Genomic DNA, 21,949 nt, shown 5'->3' on the forward strand with positions numbered 1-21,949 from the left:
CTTTGAACTTCCTGCTTGCTTCAGATATTTACGTTTCACTCCCTCACTTCATTCAGTTCATCTGATCCCCTCATGCACCACCATCCCCACTCATTGCCCGTCACTCTCTACTTCCTTTACTCATCCTTATTTTTCTTCAGAACACTTCATACTGCCTAACAGATTTGTTTATTGCCTCTCTCTCTTTCTATTAGAGATATTTATCTGTTTTGTTTACCTCTGTATCTTAAGCACCTAGAACCATTCCTGGCACGTAGTAGGTACTTCATAAATGGTTGCTGAATTAAAGAATGAATGGTAGGTGAGTGAATATATGTACAAATAAGTTGTTTTATTTACTTTCTTTTATAACCTTTTGTTTCCTTAAAGTAGATAATTATTTTGTTTTTTAGTTTGCTTAGTTGTTGATTTGCATATTATGAATTTATCCCCCAAATCTCCTACTTTACTGTAAAAGGCTTCTCAAGATGGCCAAATACCATAAGTTATTTTCATTTCTATTTTCTCTTGAAACCATCTCTTCTGGACCATGCTGTCTTCCTTTTCTAGTCTAGAGCTGTTCTGTAGGCTTAACTCAGTACTGCCTCTCTGGCACTTCACTTTGTCTTCTCCCTGGGGATTCACTTCACCTCTGTTCTGTGTTGGACCCACTGATTCGTAGATTCCAAGTCTTATTTATTGGTTTATTCCCTGGTTTGGTGGAGTACACTCTCTAGTAGCCTGCTGAAAAAGCTGCACGGGATATAAATTTCTTGAGACCTCTCATATCTCAAAATGTCTTTCTTGTCCCTTAATAATTAATTGGCCAGATATGTAATTCTTTTAGCAATTATTTTCACTGAACCTTGAAGGCATTGCTCTATTATTTTCTGTCTTCTAGGGTTTCACGTTTACATAACAGGAAAATTCACCTTTTGTGTAGTGAGCAGTACTATTGGTTTTGACAAATGCATAGAATTGTGTATCCTCCACCACTGTCATAATATAAAACAGATTGATACTTTTACCTTTTGAATGAAATCTTTATTTCTCTGGAAGCTTTTAAACTCTTGTTTCTGTCTCTAAACTTTGAAAGGATGCTGTACCTTTGGATGAGTCATTTTGCATTCATTGCGCTAATGAACACAAACTAGAAACTTATTTTTCAGATCTGGAGAAATTTTTCTTGGGCTATTACTTTAATTATTTCATTCTCTATGTTTTTTTCTGTTCTTGCTTTCAAGAACTTCAGTTTGTCAAATGTTGGACCTCCTAAATTGATTCCCTAATGTAATCTTATTTTCTATTTTTTTATTTCTTTGTATTTTTATTCTTTCGAGATTTCTTGAACTTTTTATTTCAACTTTACTGAAATTTTAGTGGGATTTTTGGAGAGAGGAAAAATAAACTAAAGGGTTTAATGTCTCTTATTTAAATGATGTTCTGGCTTCTAGTTTTCCATTCTCTTCTTTATATCTCACATTTTCTTCTCAACCTGAAGAAATTCAAGGTAACTTGGTTTGTGAGCGTGTCTATGTATCTTTGTATTTGTAAATCTTCTAGAAGTTGACAGTGAATTAGGCATGGGATGCTTAAGGAAAAATCTTTTCAAGCCCTTTCTTCCTTCATTCCTTTTATATACCACATGAGCTTAAGTTGCTATTAACTTTTAAACACTTTAGCATTTTTATAAATACAAAGGTACTTCAAAAAGTTGCTGGAGGGCTGGCCAGTTGGCTCACTTGCTTAGAGCATGGTGCTGATAACACCAAGGTCAAGGGTTTGGAGCTTGGCCAGTAAGGCCAGCTGCCAAAAAATAAAAAAGAAAATGTTCATGGAAAGATTCGTACTGTCTTTCAATTCTATTTTTCCGTGAACTTTTTGAAGTACCCTCATATATAGAACACAGCAAATCACTTTTTAAGCATTTCAAAATGGGGTTATTTTATCTATACTTTTCTTTTTTTTTTTTTTTTTTTTTGTCTTTTTGTGACCAGCGTACCGGGCTCAGCCAGTGAGCGCACCGGCCATCCTTATATAGGATCCAAACCCGCGGCGGGAGCACTGCTGCGCTCCCAGCGCCACACTCTCCCGAGTGCGCCACGGGGTCGGCCCTATACTTTTCTTTATTGTTGCTCTCTCTGGTTATTTTTTCTCTCTAGCTTCTCACAATCATATTACATTCGGGTAACATTTATGAGATTGCTAAGTATGTGCTAACATGGTATACATAGTACTGTAGCAAATCCAAATTGAAGATCTCAATTTAGTTCTAAAGATTTCTGCGTTTGTATTTGACTTGTTGCCTTTCTCTGCTCAACATATAAGCTCAGTTCTGCCTCTACAATCACATTTTTCCCTAGAAGGTCTATAAGGTGGAGCTCAAGTCTTAAAAGAGCTATACCCGGATTCTGCATTGTTTCTAGGGTGGAACAATCTTATCAGAAGGTGATGGCCCTTTGGCACCAGTTACATGTTAACACCAAAAGCCTTATCTCCTGGAACTATCTGCGAAAAGAACTTGACCTTGTAAAGACCTGGAACCTAGAGAAGGTAATTGTGAAAACTTCACTCAGGTCCACATCCTATTGACAAGCTTTTTTTTGGAAGGAGTTTTTTTTTTTTCATTACTGTGAGACCTCTCCACCCAAATGCAGTAAAGTGGGGAGTCAGGGATACTATTTCAGGGTTAGGGACCCAGCTTTGAATGGATAAGAAAATTCCTGATGAAAATAAGTAACATCTTTGGTCTTCTTGGCAAAGGGAGAAGGTTGCAGGCTGCTTCTCATTCTGCAGGACAAACATCTCTGCACCAGTATGTAGTTCTGTTAAATACTAGTGAAAAACAATTATTAAGAATTACATTCAGTGGGACACAAGGCATGCTTCTGGGGTGCTAGTAATGTTCTGTTTCTTGATCTGAATGCTCATGACTGGATGAGTTCAATTGTGAAAGGCAACAAGTTTACAGTTATGGTTTCTGTACTGTTTTGTGTACGTGTTAGACTTTAATAAAAAGGAGGTAGGAGAAAGTGTTATGTTCTCATTCTATTGAAATTTCTTCTGGCTTTTTCTCTAGCTTCGATCCTCATCACCAGGGGAGTGCCATCAGGTTATGAAGAACCTCCAGGCCCACTATGAAGACTTTCTGCAAGATAGTCGTGACTCTGTGCTCTTTTCAGTGGCTGATCGCTTGCGTTTAGAAGAGGAGGTGGAAGCTTGTAAAGCCCACTTCCAGCACTTGATGAAGTCCATGGAGAATGGTGTGTGCACTGGGAGGAGGGAGAGAGAAGAGTAGAATGAGAGCCTTGAAGGGCTAGACCTTTGATATAAACTGCAAAGTAACATCATTTACCTTTTTCCATTTGAGTTGCTGAAAACTTGAGATAGAGAAAAACTTGTAGAAGTGAATTTGCAGAATCAGATCATGGAAGGAAAGGCCTGTTGATATTTCAGTTGTTATTGCTAATGAACCTATCTTCTTTTCTTGTGGATGTAACATGTTCGGATCCTTAAAGATTAGAATATAATATGTGAAGTTTAGGATCAGGCAGAAGGTTCCCCAAATAAGGCCTTGCTTTCATCAGTGGAATATCAGGGCTGCAGGAGCCAGGGGTGCCTGCCCCTCCGGCTGAGGGTGGCTCTGTTGTCCTCAGGTTTGCTGATCTGTAATGTGGGGCTTAATGGTCCTCTGTGCTTGTGAATTCACAGAGGACAAAGAGGAGACTGTGGCTAAGATGTACATTTCAGAGCTGAAGAATATCCGGCTACGTCTGGAGGAGTGTGAACAGAGGCTGGTCAAACGAATTCAGTCCTCAGCCAGCTCTAGGACTGACAGAGATGCCCGGCAAGATAATGCATTAAGGATTGCAGAGCAAAAGGTAAGCCCCAAAAGCAAGGTTGGTACTGGTTGCAGAATAAATTCTTTCAGAATGAATTAGATGGCAAAAGAGTATGGATCCTTAGAAACAAGGCTATAGACTCATGACACTCTTACTCAGGAATTTTTCCCTACATCTATATAAATGTCTTTTCCCAGTGGAGAAGCATGATTTCGGCTCCAAGTTTATTGCTGAGTGTTGATCAGTTTCTATAAAGTTGAGAAGCAAAGAGACTGGTGAATTGTTCTAAGCACTGCATTTGGGCTATGTATTTTAAGACTGCTTAGTAGTGATGATGCTTTCTCTTCTATCCCTTATATGCCTGTTTTACTTTCTTTGGCATGGCTGCCTTCAGCCATATGAGTCAATAGATATAAGGAAAGACTCAGAATCTAATATGAGCTCTGATATATACTCTATGACTTTGAGCAAGTTAACTCTCATCCTTAGTCTCTTTTCTTGTAAAATGGAGATACTAATACATGAGTCACAGAGTTGTTTAGAAAGTTTAGTGATATAGTACACATAGTGAGCTTGGAAAAGTAAAATGCTATAAAAATGTAGGATAGTGTTACTGAAGTAAAAGCAACAAGTATTAATTGTTTTGTTAAGTGTACTGAGGCATGCAAAGAAAAGTAAGCCAAGGTCCTTGTTTTTGGCTTATAGAATATAGTATAGAAGAATAACAGGTTGAAGTCACAATTAGAGACTTTAGTATCAGAGATGTCATAAGATACTAACTAGCATATTTCTAGATTTCCAAGCAAACATTGCTGTAGGAATTTAGAGTGTTCCTTGAACATTTCTACTTGGCATGGTATGAGAGAGCTCTATGAAGTATATTAGATTTGATCTGGGAACTTAAAGGGGATGGGAAGGAATGGCTAATGAGGAAGGGTGATTTTCTCAACTTTCTCAGTTTCTCCTAAGCTTGAAGAGGAGGACGAAAGGCAGTATAATTTTCATTGGCCAAGAGGGATCTAATATGCCTATATGAAGCATATCATATGAGCATGTAATTCTCATATGAAAGCTTTTTAGTTCTCTGTAGGGTTATCCAAAATGTATTTGTTCCCGAAAAGTAGAATGTGCTAAGAAATAAAAGCCAATATTCAGCTTTTCTAAAAGACCTCCCCCCTTTTTAAACTTTACTTTCAAATAATCTCAAATATACAGAAAACTTTCATTCTCACATACCCTTCACCTAGATTCCCCAAATGTTAATATTTTTCTACATTTGCTTTATCATTTTCTTCTATGTATACATAATAATATTCTTTTTTTATCTTGAGAGTAAGTTCCAGATATGATGCTTCTTTCCCCCTAAATTCTTCAGTATGTATTTCCAAAAAACAAGGATACTCTCTTACATAACCATGGAACAATGATTAAAATCAGGAAATTAACATTGATATAAATCTGTTTTCTAAGCTCAGACCTCATTAAAATTTCATCAGTTAATCTAATGTGCCATTTGTTCCCAAGGGTCCACCCATCCACACCACCCCCAACAAAGAATAAAAAAAAAAAAAAGAATATTTTTGGTTCAGGTTTCAACCCAGGGTCACACATTGCATTTAGTTGCTGTGTCTGTTTAGATTTCTTTAACTTGAAACTATTTCTTAGATTTTCATCATCTTTAATGACCTTAAGAATGCAGGCCATTTATTTTATAGAATAAACATAGAATATTTTGTCTCTCTATTTGGGTTTTTCTGAGGCTTCCTCGTGATTAGATTTAGGTTATACATTTTTGGCAGTAATATCACAAAAATAATATTGTGCCCTTGATACATTGGTGTGTCATATCAGGAGGCATGTGATGTTGATTGGTCCCATTACTAGTGAAGTTAACTTTGATCATTGTTACTGTTTTCCCCTTTGAATTACTAGGTATCTTATAAGGAGATTCTTTGAGACTATGTAAATATCCTGTTTTTTGTCAAACTTCCACTAATTAGTTTTAGCATCCATTGTTGATTCTTGACTGAACCTGTTGTTACCGTATTGCAGTTGCCAAAAGCTGATTTTCTAATTCTGCCATTCCTTCTACACTGTTAAAATTTCCATTCTACCAAAAAGGAAGAACTACCCTTCCTCCCTCCTTCCCTCACTCCCTCCCTTCCTTTCTTCTTCTGTTACTGATTTATGTCAGTATGTACTCTGGATTCTTATTTTATTCAGTGGTGTGTAATTTGTTGCTATCATTGTTTACCTTATTTTGATGCTTAAAATTTCCCAAATTTAGGCAATGGGAGGCCATTCAAATTGGCTGCTATATCTTTTTAACATGTCCCTATCATTCTTTGATTGCTTTCTTTTTTGACAAAACAAGGTGTTCCAGATTCATCTTGCCTTTGTTAGACCCAAGTCTAGAATCAGCTATTTTTCCAAGGAGTTCTGGTCTTTTGGGTGGAGAATGTCATTTAAAAACCAAGATCTGGGTGCTGAGTGTGCTTATTGTTGTTTGGGTGTCATTGCTTATAGGTCCACTCAGCAGACAGAGCTAGGAAACGTATACTTACAAACACATATATGCATATACATATACAAACACGTGTTGCATATATACATATATATAAGCGTATACACGTCACATAGATCAATATATTTGGTTATATGTGTCATACACATACACATATAACCATAGATTCATTTGTATCTATCTCCATCCTGTCCCAACCAACAGCATAGGGCTTATTGTTAACTTCTTTCACTATTTGTAACTCCCTTCCTCAAGATTGAAAAAAACCTGCTTCATATTATCCACAATATATTTACTTATTGCTCAATCCTAGCATTTACAGAAAATAGTTTCAGAATTGCTGATTCATACTACTGCCATAGAAAAGCCTATTAAACTGGAATGCGACATCTATTTATAGTTCTTTTTGTCTTTAATCTGAAGGTGTATCTATAGTCTAAATGCTGTGTTCAGAAACTATTGGGTTGACCAGTTAGCTGAGTTGGTTAGAGCGCAGCCTTGTAACTCAGAGGTCATGGGTTTGGTTCCAGGTACCAGCTAGCTGCCAAAAAAAAAAAGAGAGAGAAATTACTTATGTAATTTGCTCCTTTTCTCCCTTCAGTGAGATTATGTTATTTATCTGAAATATAGTTAGGCTCATTTATTTCTGTTCATGTACCATTTTAGAGGCTCCCCAACCCCATCTTTCCTTGTTTATTTCTTTGTAAGAATGTAAAACGTTAACATGTTTCCTGAAGACAAAGGTACGTTCAGAAGTGTACTCTCCTACCCAGTACTTTTACCTCATGCCCTTCCTTGATCCTTTCAATTCCGTTCCTAACATCTCACTAGTTTCTGGCTATCCTTCCTTGTCTATGTCTTTGCATAATTAAACATATACATGAATATTTTCTAATTTTCCCTCCTTGTGTATATAAAATGTAACATATTATAGATAGTCTTTTGACTTTGCTTTTTCTGCTTAAAAATATATCCTGGAAGCCACTCTATTAGTTCCCAGAGATCTTTCTCATTCTTTTTTACATCTGCGTAATTCTCCATTGTATGGCTGTTTTATAGTTTATTCAACCACTCTCACATGTATGGGTATTTAGATGGCTTCCAATATTTTGCTATCACAAATAAGGAAATTTTTTTAAACTTCTTTGTTCAATTCCGTCTCCATCTTTATTGTGTGTCTTGTTCCTGACAGCACACCCAGGAGGATTTAGAGCAACTGAGGTCAGACTTGGATGCTGTTTCTATGAAATGCAACAGTTTTCTCCATCACTGTCCATCTGGTTCAAGTGTCCCAACTCTTCGCTCAGAACTGAATCTGCTGGTGGCGAGGATGGACCATGTCTATGGTCTCTCCACTGTCTATCTGAATAAGTGAGTGAGCTGAGGTTTGGGGTCGAAAGAGAAATGTTTTTCCATTGGGATAAGAAAGGAAAGGGCCTGGAGTGTTTCATGAATAATCCAGAGAGATTGCAGGTCTTTAAGAGCATCTACCCATGACGAGAGGTCTTAGCTTTATAGTTCAGTAACATGGAGTGGGTTCATTTGGACTGCGATGCCAGTGATATGTGTGGGGTGGTTATCAGTGTTAGTACTATTTTGTACCTAATTTCTGTTCGATTAGATTCCTCTGAAGACAATACTTAAAGGCATTAAGAAAAAGGGAGAGAGGCTAAAGAATAAAAAGAAAAGTATTCAGTTAAACTAGAAATTAGTCTTTGAAAGTCTTCCCCCTATTCATCCATCTCCACCCATGACCTTGAATGGTAATAGATCTTAGGCTCCTCAGACAGTCTAGTGGGTTTCTCCACGAGTCTACCATGTATATGCATGTCTCAGGGCCACTTAGAACTTTATTTTGAATTGGCTTAAATTGGCAGCATATATACCATGCTTTCTTGTTTTTACAAAACCATGTTATCATCTAATAATGGTGAAATTGCTTCTGGCAGTTATGTTTTGTGAACCTCTCTGTAGTCCTTTAGGTGTGTGACCCAGCTCTTAAAATTTGTGTATTAATGAAGGAAGGTGATTTTGTCTCCACAGATTAAAGACAATTGATGTTATAGTGCGCAGCATACAGGATGCTGAACTCTTGGTTAAAGGTTATGAAATCAAGTTGAGTCAAGAAGAAGCAGTACCAGGAGATCTCTCAGCTCTGGAGTCCCATCAGTCTACATTAAAGGTAGGTTGCTCAGAGTTCCTTAGGAGGTTAACTTAACATATCCATGGCTTTGGGTTAGCAGATAAATGCAATTTTGTGGGTTTTTTGGTTTTTTGGGTTTTTTTTAAAAGGTGACTGATAGGGCCGAGCCCGTGGCACACTTGGTAGAGTGCGGCGCTGGGAGCGCTGTGACGCTCCCGCCGCGGGTTCGGATCCTATATAGGACTGGCCAGTGCACTCACTGGCTGAGTGCCGGTCACGAAAAGGACAAAAAAAAAAAAAAAAAAAAAGGTGACTGATAAGGGGATCTTAACCCTTGACTTGGTGTTGTCAGCACCATGCTCACCCATTGAGCTAACCGGCCCTCCCTATATAGGGATCTGAACCCATGGCCTTGGTGTTATCAGCACCACACTCTCCCAAGTGAGCCACGGGCCGGCCCCTTGATAAATGCAATTTTGGATGGCGTGACACTGGTTTAGGTTTGCATTTGAACCAAACAGAATATTATATTTAATATATTTGAATATATAGTCAAAGAAGGGAAGAGAAAGAAATATCTATTTATTTTTCCCCTTTTTTCTCCCAGTGAAATTGTGGCTTAATTAGATACAAGCAGTTGTTGTGCTGTAAGTTTGTAAATCTACAGCTGTTATCTTATTTGATTTTCACAAGCCACTCTGTGAGGTGGATAGGGAAGGGATTTTTATCTCTATCTGCAGATGAAAAAACTGAGACTCAGGCTGGCTAAATGACTTATCTTGGTCTCATAGCTTAAAAGTGGTGAAGCCAGGTTTCAAACACAAGTTGTTTGTATATTCTCTATAAAGTACTGCCTGCCCTTCACGTCCCTGTGTGCATCAGGAAAGCAGAGACCATGACCTGTGGAGGCATTTCTGGCACAGACCCTCTAGAGACTAGTTTCTGAATCACAGAAATACTGTGGAGTCACCTGGAGAACGTCCCTGTTTTCTTCTTTAGTCTGAATCCTTTTTAGTATGGAAAAGATTTAACCTATTTCTGCACTTATGTTTTTGTAGCACTGGCTTAATGATGTAAAGGACAAGAATGCAGTGTTTTCAGTCCTGGATGAGGAAATTGCCAAAGCTAAGATAGTGGCAGAGCAACTGAGTTGTCTGACGCCAGAGCGAAACCTAGATTTGGAGCGCTATCAGGAAAAAGGCTCCCAGCTGCAGGAGCGCTGGCACCGGGTCATTGCCCAGCTTGAGACCCGGTGAGTGGCAGCCCCACCTTTTTCTCCTATTAGAGTTCAGGGACTAGTTCTTAGGCAAAAATAGTTATATTTGTCTATTTATGTTTAAAGGTAGGAATTGATAGGGAGGGGTAGGAATTTAAAAACCATGTAAATTCTGGACAACATAAGTGACAGAAATTTGGGACCACTAACCCCAGTGCAGACCTGAGGCTTGCTTTTGCAGTCAAGTGCTTTACCCCTTAGCTGTACCCCCTGGCCTCTGAGGCTTGCTTTTGGATCAGCAGAGATGGTCCTGTCAGCAGTAACTCTCCTGTGGCCCAAGTCTTACCTAATTAAGCCATTGATGACAATGCCTTCTGAGAATATAGATTTGAAAGGTAACCTAGGGATCTTTTCTCAGAGACAGAACGTGGGTTTCACTAGCTTTGAATCCACATTTGAACCATTTTTCATAGTGGGACTTTGTAGAATTTCTTGCTTCCATGTTTTTTGCTAATTCAGTGGGTTTTATCTTTTTTTACTGGAGGTTGTGCTTCTGATAACAGATATGAATAGGAAAGAAAGAAAACTGTACTTTTTGGAGGCTAACGAAGCTGGGTAGAGAACTATTCCAGGAAAGGGATTTAACAACTCATATAAGTTTGGATTGATTCTCTCTAATTGAATTACTGTCCCAAGGCTGGTTAAACTAACAGTAGTGATAGAACTGTTACTGGAAGTAACAGTAAATAACTATGTTTCACTCTCTCCCCCGCCCCCCACTTCCTGCCGCAGGAAGTTATAGTGATTCATAAATCATAGCTGTGGTACTCTGTTGTCAGGGTATAGAATTGTACAGCCAGTACTATCTTATTGGCAACCTTGGTAACCCTTGGCAACCTAAGTAAAAAGTTTGACAAGGATTATCATGGGATTCCAGTCCAAAAGGCAGTTTCTAGGGCTAGCAGCATGCAGTTGCTTTCTACTCACTTTTTACTCCATAAGACACTGGGTACAGGTGTAGGTCTCACTCAGCCTTGTATTGCTCTTCCCCATAAATAAAGATGTATTCTCTGTGGTCAAGACCAACTGGAAGCATGGGCTAAGGAGAGAATTGCCTCATTTACTTTATTGTATTTATACCAAGGTATCTGATAGCAGTTTCCCTTTGTTCCTCCAGCCAATCTGAGCTAGAAAGTATCCAGGAAGTTCTGGGAGATTACCGAGCCTGCCATGGAACTCTCATCAAGTGGATTGAGGAGACCACTGCCCAGCAGGAAATGATGAAGCCAGGCCAGGCAGAGGAGAGCAGAGTGCTGTCCGAGCAGCTCAACCAGCAGACGGTGGGTACGGCAGTAGCATGGTGGAAGTCACAGAGGGAAAACATTAGCTCATCATAAAAGAAGATGATGTTCAAGCAATTAAAGCTTCCACCAAATGGCAAGACATTCCAAGCCCCCTCTTCTTACAGGGGTTCAAACAGTTGATCTCAGGATACTGGTTTTACATTTAGGTTGGAGGACCTGTCAGGTCCCTTCCCTCCTGAATTTCTGTAACTATACAAGGGTACTTCAAAAAGTTCATGGAAAGATTTATATTATCTTTTAATTCTGTCTTTGCACAAATTTTTGAATTATCCTTGTATATTGAAACCACTAGATGGACAGTTTAAAATGATCTTTATTTTGTTTCTGGATACTAAATTTAATTTTACTAGGATTAGAATATGGGGTCAGGGAAAGCAGGGAGTGGAAAAAAATTATTTCATTTAAAGCATTTTTTGTTGGTGGTTTTGTTTTCTGGCATTATGTTTAAGAGTATGAGGTCTAGAGTTACATTGCCTGGATTCCAATCCTCGCTCACTCACCTACTAGCTATAAAACCTTGAACAATTTATTTAACCTTTCAGTCTTTTACTTTCTCGTTAATAAAATGGACATAGTTCATTATTTAACCTACCCTTATGAGGTTATTGTTGTTAGGGTTAAATGAAGTGATACACATAAAATACTTAGAACAGTGGTCCTCAAAGTGTGCACTGCAGACCAGCAGTATAAGCATCACCTGGGAACATGTTATAAATGCAAGTTCTTGGTCTCAATCCTAGACCTACTGAATCTGAAACTCTGGGGGGTAGGGCCCAGTAATCTGTATTTTAATCAGTCTTCTAGTGATTCTGATACAACTAAGGTTTGAAAACTACCACCTTAGAACATAGTAAATGTTCAGCTATTTCTATGATGATAACAACAGTGATAACATTATGATATTTTGGTTCCTAGGATCTGTTTGCAGAAATTGAGAGAAATCAGGCAAAACTGGACCAGTGTCAAAAACTTTCCCAGCAATACTCTACTATTGTAAAGGTAACATTACCACATCCTAAAAGGAACGTAATTGACCTCCAGCTTAGGAAAAGCTGCATTGTGACTGTAGGTTCTGTTTCTGGACAAATTAAGCAGAGCTCTTCTGCTAGAGACTGGCCCCGTCCTTCATGAAGTTCATGCAAGTGCATACTTCCTATGGCCCCATGATTACGGATGCTCAGAGAAGTACCAGACTGTGACTGGAGGAGTCTCCATTTTGATGAACAGAAACCTCTTAAACATACCATGACAAAAACAGAGAGTTTGGGTTTTCTTTTCAAGTATGTTTGTCACCTGTTTTATCTATTTCAGGAAATAGTGTCACCATTTTTCCTAATTGCTGAGGCAAAATCCTTAGAGTCATCCTTAATTCTTCTCTTTGCCTTGAACTTTATGTTCAGTCTGTGAACAAGTTCTCTGTTGGTTCTATCTTCAAATATCTCCTGAATCTGACTTTCGTTATTTCTCCTCTATGTCCCTAGTTTACATCTAAGTGAGGAATCTTCCTTAGACTACTGTAGTACCTCTCACACAGTTGTCAGACTCACCTTTTTAGACATACAACGTGTAACTGAATCTGAGATACCATTGATGACAAGCTACACCATAATTTTATGCTTAAAAAACAAACAAACTGCCAGTTATGTGACATGCCATTGGTTGTAAGTTATATTCCAATTTTAGAGATACGGAAATTGGGAAAAAATGTACATGTTGGGAAAGATGAAATGTGATAAATTGGATCATGTCACTCCTTACTTAAAACTGTCCAATGGCTTCATGTGATAGTCATAGTAGAGTTCTAAATCCTTATGTGGTATATAAGGACATGCATCATCTGGCACTTGTCTATTTCTCTGACAACGTCTTTAAAGAAAAACAACTTGAGATGATCATATATTTGTTTATTATGTGACTTCCCACTAGAAGGTAAGTTCCATAGGAACAATGTTTTTTCTGACTTACATGTATAGCACTCAAACAATGGCGGGTACATTGTAGATGTTCAACAAATATTTTTCGAATGAGTGTATTTCTTTAGGTGATAACAGGAGACTTGGTGTCAGAAAGAATGGAGTTTAAATTCTAAATTCACCAGAGGAAGCAGCAGAATAGCATGGTGAAATGAGAAGAGGATTGGTTTAGGGAGTGGGAGACAGATTCTAATCTTATCTACTACTCACCCCCTGAACTAAGTAGGGAACTTCACTTCCGCTCTCTGGGCTTCACTTCCTCCATGCATGAGATGAAAAGGTTGGTCAGCAAACATCAAATTGCAAAACTAGGACTCAGCAAACTATGACCCCCAGGCTAAATCCATCGCACACACCTATTTTTGTATGGCTGATAAGAAATGGTTGAAAAAAATCAAGAGAAGAATAATAATTCATGGCACATGAAAATTATATGTACTTCAATTTTCAATGTCCACAGGTGAAGTTTTATTGTAACAGCCACACTCTTTCATTTTACATATTGTCTATGGCTGCTTTCACTTACAGTGGCAGAGTTGAGTTGTGACAGAGATAATATGGCCTGATGCTTTCTCTCTGGCCCTTACAGGAAAAGTTTTCTAACCTCTAGTCTGAATGAACAACAAAACGCCTTCTAGCAATGAAGTGCTGTAGTCTCATTGCATGATGTGTGAGTGAGCTATTAAGCCCTAAGTAAATATAGTGAAATTTTTTCCTCTCCCAGGACTATGAATTGCAGCTGATGACATACAAGGCCTTTGTGGAATCACAGCAGAAATCCCCTGGCAAGCGCCGTCGCATTCTTTCCTCTTCAGATGCAATCACACAAGAGGTGAAAGGGCGGGGAAAGGAAATATGCCACTGTCTTCCTTAAAGGAAAGATTCATTTGTCTGTGCTTTGCAGTTTGATTTAGAGGTTACCTTTCTGTTGAGCCTGTGATTTCATGAAAATGTCCCCTTATTTTCAACTATTTAAATTTACTCTTCTGGCAGATAATTTACCTAAATTGTTCTTTTGAACCATAGTTCATGGACTTAAGGACTCGCTACACCGCATTGGTGACCTTAACAACTCAGCACGTGAAATATATCAGTGATGCACTTCGGCGGCTGGAGGAGGAGGAGGTGAGGACAGTTGGATCCTAATTCATTTTGAAAGTACAATTAAAAATTTTGCCCCTCATCTGTAAGAATTTAAAGTGTGTACACAGCCAGTTCTCATTATTTGCAGTAGTTGTATTCTATAAAGTTGTTGCATTAGTAAATACTAAACCAATGCTTCTTGGGGAAATACAGGGTTGGGTTCCTGAAAGCCTCTGGTCACACTTTTGTCAACAAATTAATACATACTCTTGTTTTGTGTATTTTTTTTTAAGCACTTTATGTAATATATATTATTGATTCACTAACGTTGAACTCATGTCCAGCAGCATTATAACTCACATTTGAACAAACTTTATTTAACACATCTATTTTTATGTTTTTATGTTTCTATGTTTGTTTGGTTTTGTTTTTTGGTGGCTGGTCAGTAGGGGGATACAAACCCGTGATCTTGGTGTTAGCAGTACTGCGCTCTAACCAAGTGGGCTGAGCTAACCAGCTAGCCTTAGAACTCAGTTCTTTTTTTGTTTTGTTTTGTGTTTTGGTGGCTGGCTGATTTGGGGATCTGAACCCATGACGCTGGTGTTATAAGGCTGCATTCTAACCAACTGAGCTAACAGGCTAGCCACTGTATTTTCTTTATAAGGCACATCACAGCCTTCTTGTGCTTAGGAACACTAGACAGCACTTTAGTACTACGTTGGGGTCATTTTAAATAGTGAAATCACCAAGAAAAACACAAAAATATGAAAAGCATGGCACTAAATAGACTGAAGATATTAGTTTACAATATGAAAGCTGACATGAGAAGGTAGAGTGTCACCTTGTTCTATCTCAGCTAGTAATGTGCGTTGGGCAACTAAAATTTTTTGCTGCACTACACATCGTTGGAAATGACCATGAAAGCACCACAAGTATTGATTTTGGAGTTAAAAATAAATTTTGTTGAGTAGATAAATTCGCAAATACAGAATCTGTGAATGATGATTGACTGTATTATATCCAGCACTGCCATCTTCAAGTATCTTTATTATAGAAATATAAGTACATAAAGAAAGGGATGTGAACAAGGATCCTCAATAAAGTATAGTTTGTTAAAGGGGGCTACTGGAAACTTCCAAATTCCATACAGTGGAATGCTATAAAGCTGTCAAAATAATGAAATAGATTTAAGTGAATTGGTGTGGATAGATATTCATAATATATTTTTTGGAGAAAAGGGAAGTTAGAATACTATGAATAATTATGATTTCAGTAAAAATAAAACTGTACTGCAAAGACACTATATGGCATAGAAACAAGTTCATGAGTACTGTATATATACCAGATTTCTGGGAAAATAAGATTGAGTACACATATGATGTATTTCAGGTTTGTTTGAATTTGTTGTAATGAGCATGTAATCTTTTTTTTCCCCTATCATCGGTTCTTAATTATAAAAATCTTCTGTCTTTGAAAAATAATTTTCCACATGTTCAACCACTCTTAGAAAAGCTTTTAAAAACATTAATCAAACCATTTTTGCTATGTAAATTAGCAAGCCTTGCTTTATGTCAGTATCTGCCTGTGTGATCTCTGTAGGCTTCAGTCTCTTCACCTGTAAACCTAAGAATTATGAAAATGAATAAGATGCTGTATGTGAAGGGCTTTTTTTAGATCATTAAATAATCATAAATACCTATCAGATATAAAACAGTGCTTTTTTAGAAAGGTGCTAACCTAGCTAGATATAATGAATTTACCTGTACGAATTACATAGTTAAACACTTGTGAGCAGTGCCTTAGGTTGGCTAAATTATATTTAACTTGGGGTTATTTTCACTAACTGCTGATTTAGGAGACTTTTGTGTCTGTTTTAGGAAATCCAAAGTCATGCCAGTCTAATAAGACATTGCCAGGATATTGATTTTCTATTTCCTATTCCAGAAAGTGGTAGAAGAGGAAAAACAGGAACATGTGGAGAAGGTTAAAAGACTTTTGGGCTGGGTGTCTACCATAGCAAGGAATACACAAGGAAAAGCTACCTCATCCCTGGCCAAAGAATCAACAGACATTGAAAAAGCTATTTTGGAACAGCAGGTGAGTAGAAGATCCATATCTCTCCCTACCTGGGTAAAATAATGTGCAATAATGCATTAGGTAGAATTATGCAAGTCACATATGGGCCATTCCAGAAGTCATTACCTGAGTAAATGTTAACTTCCAAGATTTAAAGAAACTTAAGAAGTCATCTTGTTTGTACTCTGCCCTTGTAATCAGCTGTAACACATTGGTAATAGTAATCTGACCTAGGCTGAGATTTTTCCTGGCATTTTTAGAAAGTTATTTGAAATAATTTTTGACTGTTCTTTAGTCCTTGGGTTTTGAAGCTTTTCTCTTTATTTCTACTACATAGGTTCTGGCAGAAGAGCTGACAACCAAAAGAGAACAAATCTCTGAAGCCATTAAAACTTCACAGATTTTCTTGGCCAAGCATGGTCATAAGTGAGTATTAAACGAGAATTTATGGCACATTTGGGGGACCTACTTTATGTGGCTAAAACTTAGGGTTATGAGAATTCAGGGCAGCAAGAGCCAGATTATGAAGAGCCTTGTAGTTCCTACTGAGGAGTTTGCATTTTACCTTGTCAGCTATGGGGAGGAATTTTAAACATGATGATTTTGTTTAGTGTTGCTAGAACAGTCTTGTAGAAAATGGATTGACATGGGGCAAGAATCTAAGCTGTGAGGCCAGTCAAAAGGCTATTCTGATAAAGTGGGCAAGAAATGAAGGACAGTGAGCAGGAGACAAGATTCAAGAGATATTAAGGATAATGAATCCTTGGGTGTGGTAACACATGAAAATCATCAGATGTTACTCCCGGGCTTCTGGCTTAGGCCACTGGGTATGATGCCACTAACCAAGATAGGGAACATAGGAAAAGGAGTGGGTTGAGTGAGAAGTGGGTGGCTTTACTTTTAGATATATGAGTGTGGAAACCTATAGGATATCAGAGTGGAAATACCTAGTATATATTAGGAAGTATTTGCTACATTAATTTATGCCTTATATAGTTCCACAAAAGGTATCTAATGGGCAGCTGCATATGTAAGTTTAGAATTAATGACAGAGTCTAAGGGGCTGGCCTGTGGCTCCTTTGGGAGAGTGTGGTGCTGATAACACCAAGGCCAAGGGTTTGGATCCCTATGTAGGGATGGCCAGTTAGCTCACTTGGGAGAGCGTGGTGCTGACAACACCAAGTCAAGGGTCCCCTTACCAGTCATCTTTAAAAAAAAAAAAAAAGAAAAGAAAGAAATAATGACAGAGTCTAAAGTGACAGAGATTGACTTATCAGCATAGTAGATACCATAAGAGTGAATTAACTTAAAAAGTCTTTTCAGGGCTTCTCATTCTATAAAAGGAAGCCTCAGAGAAGGAAAAGGAAAACTATGAGTAACACCTCAGAACCCAGGAGAGAACAGAGTTCCAAAAAAGGAGGGAGTGGGAGGGAGTGGTCAGAAGTCACAAAAGGTCAAGAAATATCTATTGAATTTGGCCAGTTGGAAGTTTTTGGTGACCCTGGTGAAATGCTGGGGGATGATGTCAGATTTAGTATGATGAGGAACAGAAGAAAAGTGAGCAAGTTGGTGACAGTGAAATTAGATTACTCTTCCAAGAAGCTTGGCAATAGGAGATAAAAGAGATAACACAGTAAATAAAATGGAATACACAATAAAGAAAGTTTTGTTTTATTAAAAAATGGGAAGGGCTTAACTGTGCTTATGGACTGAGTCTCAAGGACGAAAGGGATGAGCTAATAGGAGAAGGGTCCCAGAAGATGTGCCAGAGGATGAAATTCATTGATGAATAAATAAGTATGATCTTAAACAGGAGTTGAGACAACCTTTCTTCTGAGGCATGTGGGAAAGGAGGTTACCAAGGGTGTGGAGAAAGGTAAATTTGTCAGGAGAGAAGCCTGAAAGTGAGAGAATTATTGTCCAGTGGTCTGTATTTTCTCTTTGAATTAGACAGAGAGGTTTGCTGAAAGTTAGAGTGGAGCTGAGGGGAAAGGAAGAGGGGCTAAGAGAGGCTTGGCAGGGAACTTCCCAGAGGATTGTCAGGAAGTACTGAGGCCCAGTTGAGGTTGGAAACCAACCAGTAGGATCTGTTTTCGTGATTGTGGGATTTTTTTCCTTCATTGGATATACTTAGCAGCTTGTGTGTGGGAACAGAGAAGTCCAATGGTTCAATTGATCTGGGGCTGGGGCTTTATCAGATTAATGCATAGAGAATGTAAGGATAATAATAAGGAAAAAGAAGAAACTGAAGATACTAGAAAGGACTGCTAGATTAAGAGAAAATGGAGGAATCAAGGAAGGCTTGGGAAATTTCAGTGAGCTGATGGATAGTTGTAACATGAATCAATATTGTTCATTTTCAGAAATATAATGCGGGATGAAAAAAGTTTCAGCATTCACCAGACTCAAGAGGTGATTACCTCTGGGGAGAAAGGAAAAGGAATGGACTTGGTGACAAATATACAGTGGGCTTTAATTATATCTATAATGTCTTATTTCTTAGAAAAGGATCTGAAGCAAATATGGTAAAATAGTAAAATTTGGTAAAGCTGGATAGGTGGGTAACAGGAAAATGAGTGTTTGTTATATTCTTCTGTTAAAATATTTCATTTTTAATAGAAAATATGTGTAGAAGGAGTAAAGAAAGATAAAATTAGAAGGTAGGGTTATAATCACATAGTGGATTCTTGAAGTCTAAGGTTTCAGAAGTAGAATAATTTCAGATGATGGCATGTCCAAATGTTCCATGTGTGAGTGTGAGGCTGAAGTGGAGAGGTGGACATTTGGATTGAGGAGGTTGCAGGACTACAAGCATCAGGTGAGATAGTATTGACATCACCAAGAATCATGACTTGATTGAGACAGACAGGAAAACTGAGTGAGATGCATATTCAATGAACATGGAAAACTGACCAGATAATCTGTCCAAGATGAAGTAGTAGTGATTTTGAAGCAATGGAATTCGGGAAATGTTTTTTTTTAAGAGAGCTTTAATGCTTCATCTTTCAGGCTCTCAGAGAAAGAGAAGGAGCAGATATCTGAGCAGTTGAATGCCCTGAATAATGCTTACCATGACCTTTGTGATGGTTCAGCCAACCAGCTTCAGCAGCTACACAGCCAGTTGGCTCAGCAGACAGAACAAAAGGTACTTTTAGTTTTTATCTCCAAATGTTGGGAGGGTACCTTTTGAATGGTATGAAAGCAGCTTTGGTGATTGAGTGTCACGATCACTAGCTTTCCATGACCAATGTGACTTAATTTTAACCTCACCTTAGCAGCCATTTGTCTTGTGTTTCTTTACTGGGGTTCCACGATGTATTGGTCAGTCAAAAACACTAGAAGTCACAGCTTACCCTTTAGAACTGGTTCACCACTTTCGTCTTCTTCCATTTTGTGGCAGACAGCAGTCAAGGAGAACACAAATTCTGTATTATATCTGATCACACGGTAATAAGATTACTCCTTTGTGGCATTGTCACTCAAAAATTGATAGCAAAGAGTTCTGGATATTGGGAAGAAAAAACTGTGAAACACTTCCCTTCCTAAAGTGAACAATGAGAAATGTTCAGTTCCAGAGAAAACCGTGGATTAGTTTCACTGACTGAGACGCTGGTTCCCCTCACCCATAGCCATCCCATCGTGTGGCATTTTTACCAGTTCCCACTCCATGTTCATTTCCTGGGCCATATGAAAGTTGTTGTAGTTCCTGCTGGTTGTCCTAAGTTCTTCCTGGATACTTGTGCGTGTGTGTACACTTACCATATTATAGTCATGTGTCTCTGGGATATATATGTGTGTTTGCCTGCTTATTCCCTGTGTTGTGAAGCAATGGCCAACTTATGTGGGGCAGGCCAAAATTTAAGCTCATGTAATAATCAAATTTGGTCTAGGTGATGCTGAAAATGATACTCAGACAAATATGCCTTGACTGTGGTCCTTGGAGATGAAATTCGTGCAGCAGGAGCTAAAGCTGTAAAGACCACAAGACAGAACCAGCCATAATTTGATGACTTTTTTAAAAAATGTGCTGGTGTATAATTCTCTGTGTAAGGTAGCCCACTTCTAATGGCTTGTTGCTTCACCATATAAGGGAGTATGTGAAAAATTTTAACATTTGCTTGCTGAGAACATCCAGTTCTCATTTTGAAAGGTTAAAAAAGTGGGGGTAAAAACAAAGAAAGAAAGAAAGACAAGCTGCTGAGCACCACTACATTGAGCATGATGTGTCCCCTGTACTGTGTGTGTTTCATGTGAAGTATTGTTCTTATTAACTGACATCCTTGCTTACAAGTTTCACTAACCCTTTGGAGTTTAAGCACAAATGCACAAAGGGAAAAGAGGACGACCTGTTTGGGGTTCTTTTTTGCAAAAAAACAAACAGTCGCATGCTGGACGCTAACACCAAGCTTACACTGTGTGTGTGATACGGCTCAGCTGCTCCATAAGGCTCTATCTCTTATCTGCCCGAGGCGTGCCCTGCAACTCTGGTAAGTAGAAGCCTTTTATGTTTTCTTTCCTTCTCTCTCTCTGTCTTTTAATGCTTGTTGAGGTCAGAATGTCCATGTTTGTGGTAGGACTGAAATGGGTTTCTCTGTATAACTTCCCAGCTCAGGATTTCCTGCCTATCCTCCAATTATGAGAGTGTTGGAAGAACAGTGTAGTCTTTTCTCTTTGGCTAGACTCGAGGCCTTTCTTCAAGGGTAGCATTTTTGAGAATCTATAAATCTCACAGAAAGAATTAGAAGTTCCCCCAAAAATCTTTTCCTTTGTTATATTTTCTGCTTCTGAATAATCTTTACATGGATTTTCTAAAAGGAATTTTTTGGGTGTCTCAGAGTCATATGCCCATGAGCTTTTTCTTTCAATCTATAAAATAGACACATAATGGATTTGTATAATATTCATGTTTAATTTATACTAATTGAACTCTACATTCTGGGTCAGAAAATAAGGAGGGATAGTAAATAATACTATAAATAGTGTAGAGAAGGCTGCCAGTTACTCCATTAATTGAACACATACAGAGAAATGGATGCGAACCAAATCTGCTGTTCCTTCATTTGCTATCCATTCTGCATTCTTATGGTGTGCAACTCATCAAGCTCGAAATCCTCAGTGCATGTTTTTAAAATCGGGAGAATGGCTTGATGATTTTAAGGGTTTCCTCACTATTTATCTATTTTCTCACTTATTCATCAAATGTTTATTGAACTGCAGGTGCTATTCCTAGACACTAAATGGGCATAGTATCTGTTCTTATGGACCTTATTTCTCACTGAGACAGAAATGAAATGCATTATCTAGGAAGCAGGGAAGTGATTGGCAATTGCTTCAACAAGATCCTCCATGAATAATTTAAAGAGTTAAATAATATCAGAAGGTAACACTAACCAAAGAGGGACAGATAAAATAACCTGTAGAATATGAAGATATTGAACATGAAGAAGAAGCGGTGAAAAATTGGAGAGTAATAAAAGTCATGAAGTGTTCAAAGTGGTTAAACACTTGAATGATTTTAAATTTAAATATTGTTCTGTGATGATAAAAGGCTTCAAATTGGGAATTCTTTAAAAGCTGTTTTTAGGATTTGTGAGGGTAATTTTGACAATGTATGAGTTTTGCCTTATTCACTGACCTTAGGACCTAACTCCTGTGTAAGAAGTGACTCTGCTTTACTTATCTTTCATGCACTTCTGGATCTGACTAGGAGGCAGTATAACAGCACAGCATTTAGAGTCAAACCTTGGTT

At 38.1% G+C, this 21,949-nt stretch overlaps 1 protein-coding gene across 1 annotated transcript in view; it reads left to right on the plus strand.

The window, feature by feature from the left end:
- MACF1 (microtubule actin crosslinking factor 1) overlaps positions 1–21,949 on the plus strand; it is a 226,051-nt gene that overhangs the window by 74,800 nt on the left and 129,302 nt on the right. Inside the window, exons 24-36 of the mRNA XM_063103580.1 lie at positions 2,406–2,532; positions 3,059–3,242; positions 3,691–3,860; positions 7,538–7,716; positions 8,389–8,527; positions 9,547–9,740; positions 10,882–11,044; positions 11,984–12,067; positions 13,766–13,873; positions 14,068–14,166; positions 16,069–16,221; positions 16,538–16,626; positions 19,210–19,345. Coding sequence (XP_062959650.1) covers positions 2,406–2,532; positions 3,059–3,242; positions 3,691–3,860; positions 7,538–7,716; positions 8,389–8,527; positions 9,547–9,740; positions 10,882–11,044; positions 11,984–12,067; positions 13,766–13,873; positions 14,068–14,166; positions 16,069–16,221; positions 16,538–16,626; positions 19,210–19,345 — 1,825 coding nt within the window. The remainder of the gene's footprint in view (positions 1–2,405; positions 2,533–3,058; positions 3,243–3,690; positions 3,861–7,537; positions 7,717–8,388; positions 8,528–9,546; positions 9,741–10,881; positions 11,045–11,983; positions 12,068–13,765; positions 13,874–14,067; positions 14,167–16,068; positions 16,222–16,537; positions 16,627–19,209; positions 19,346–21,949) is intronic.

Source organism: Cynocephalus volans, chromosome 8, assembly GCF_027409185.1.
Source record: "Cynocephalus volans isolate mCynVol1 chromosome 8, mCynVol1.pri, whole genome shotgun sequence".
Lineage (NCBI taxonomy): Eukaryota > Metazoa > Chordata > Mammalia > Dermoptera > Cynocephalidae > Cynocephalus > Cynocephalus volans.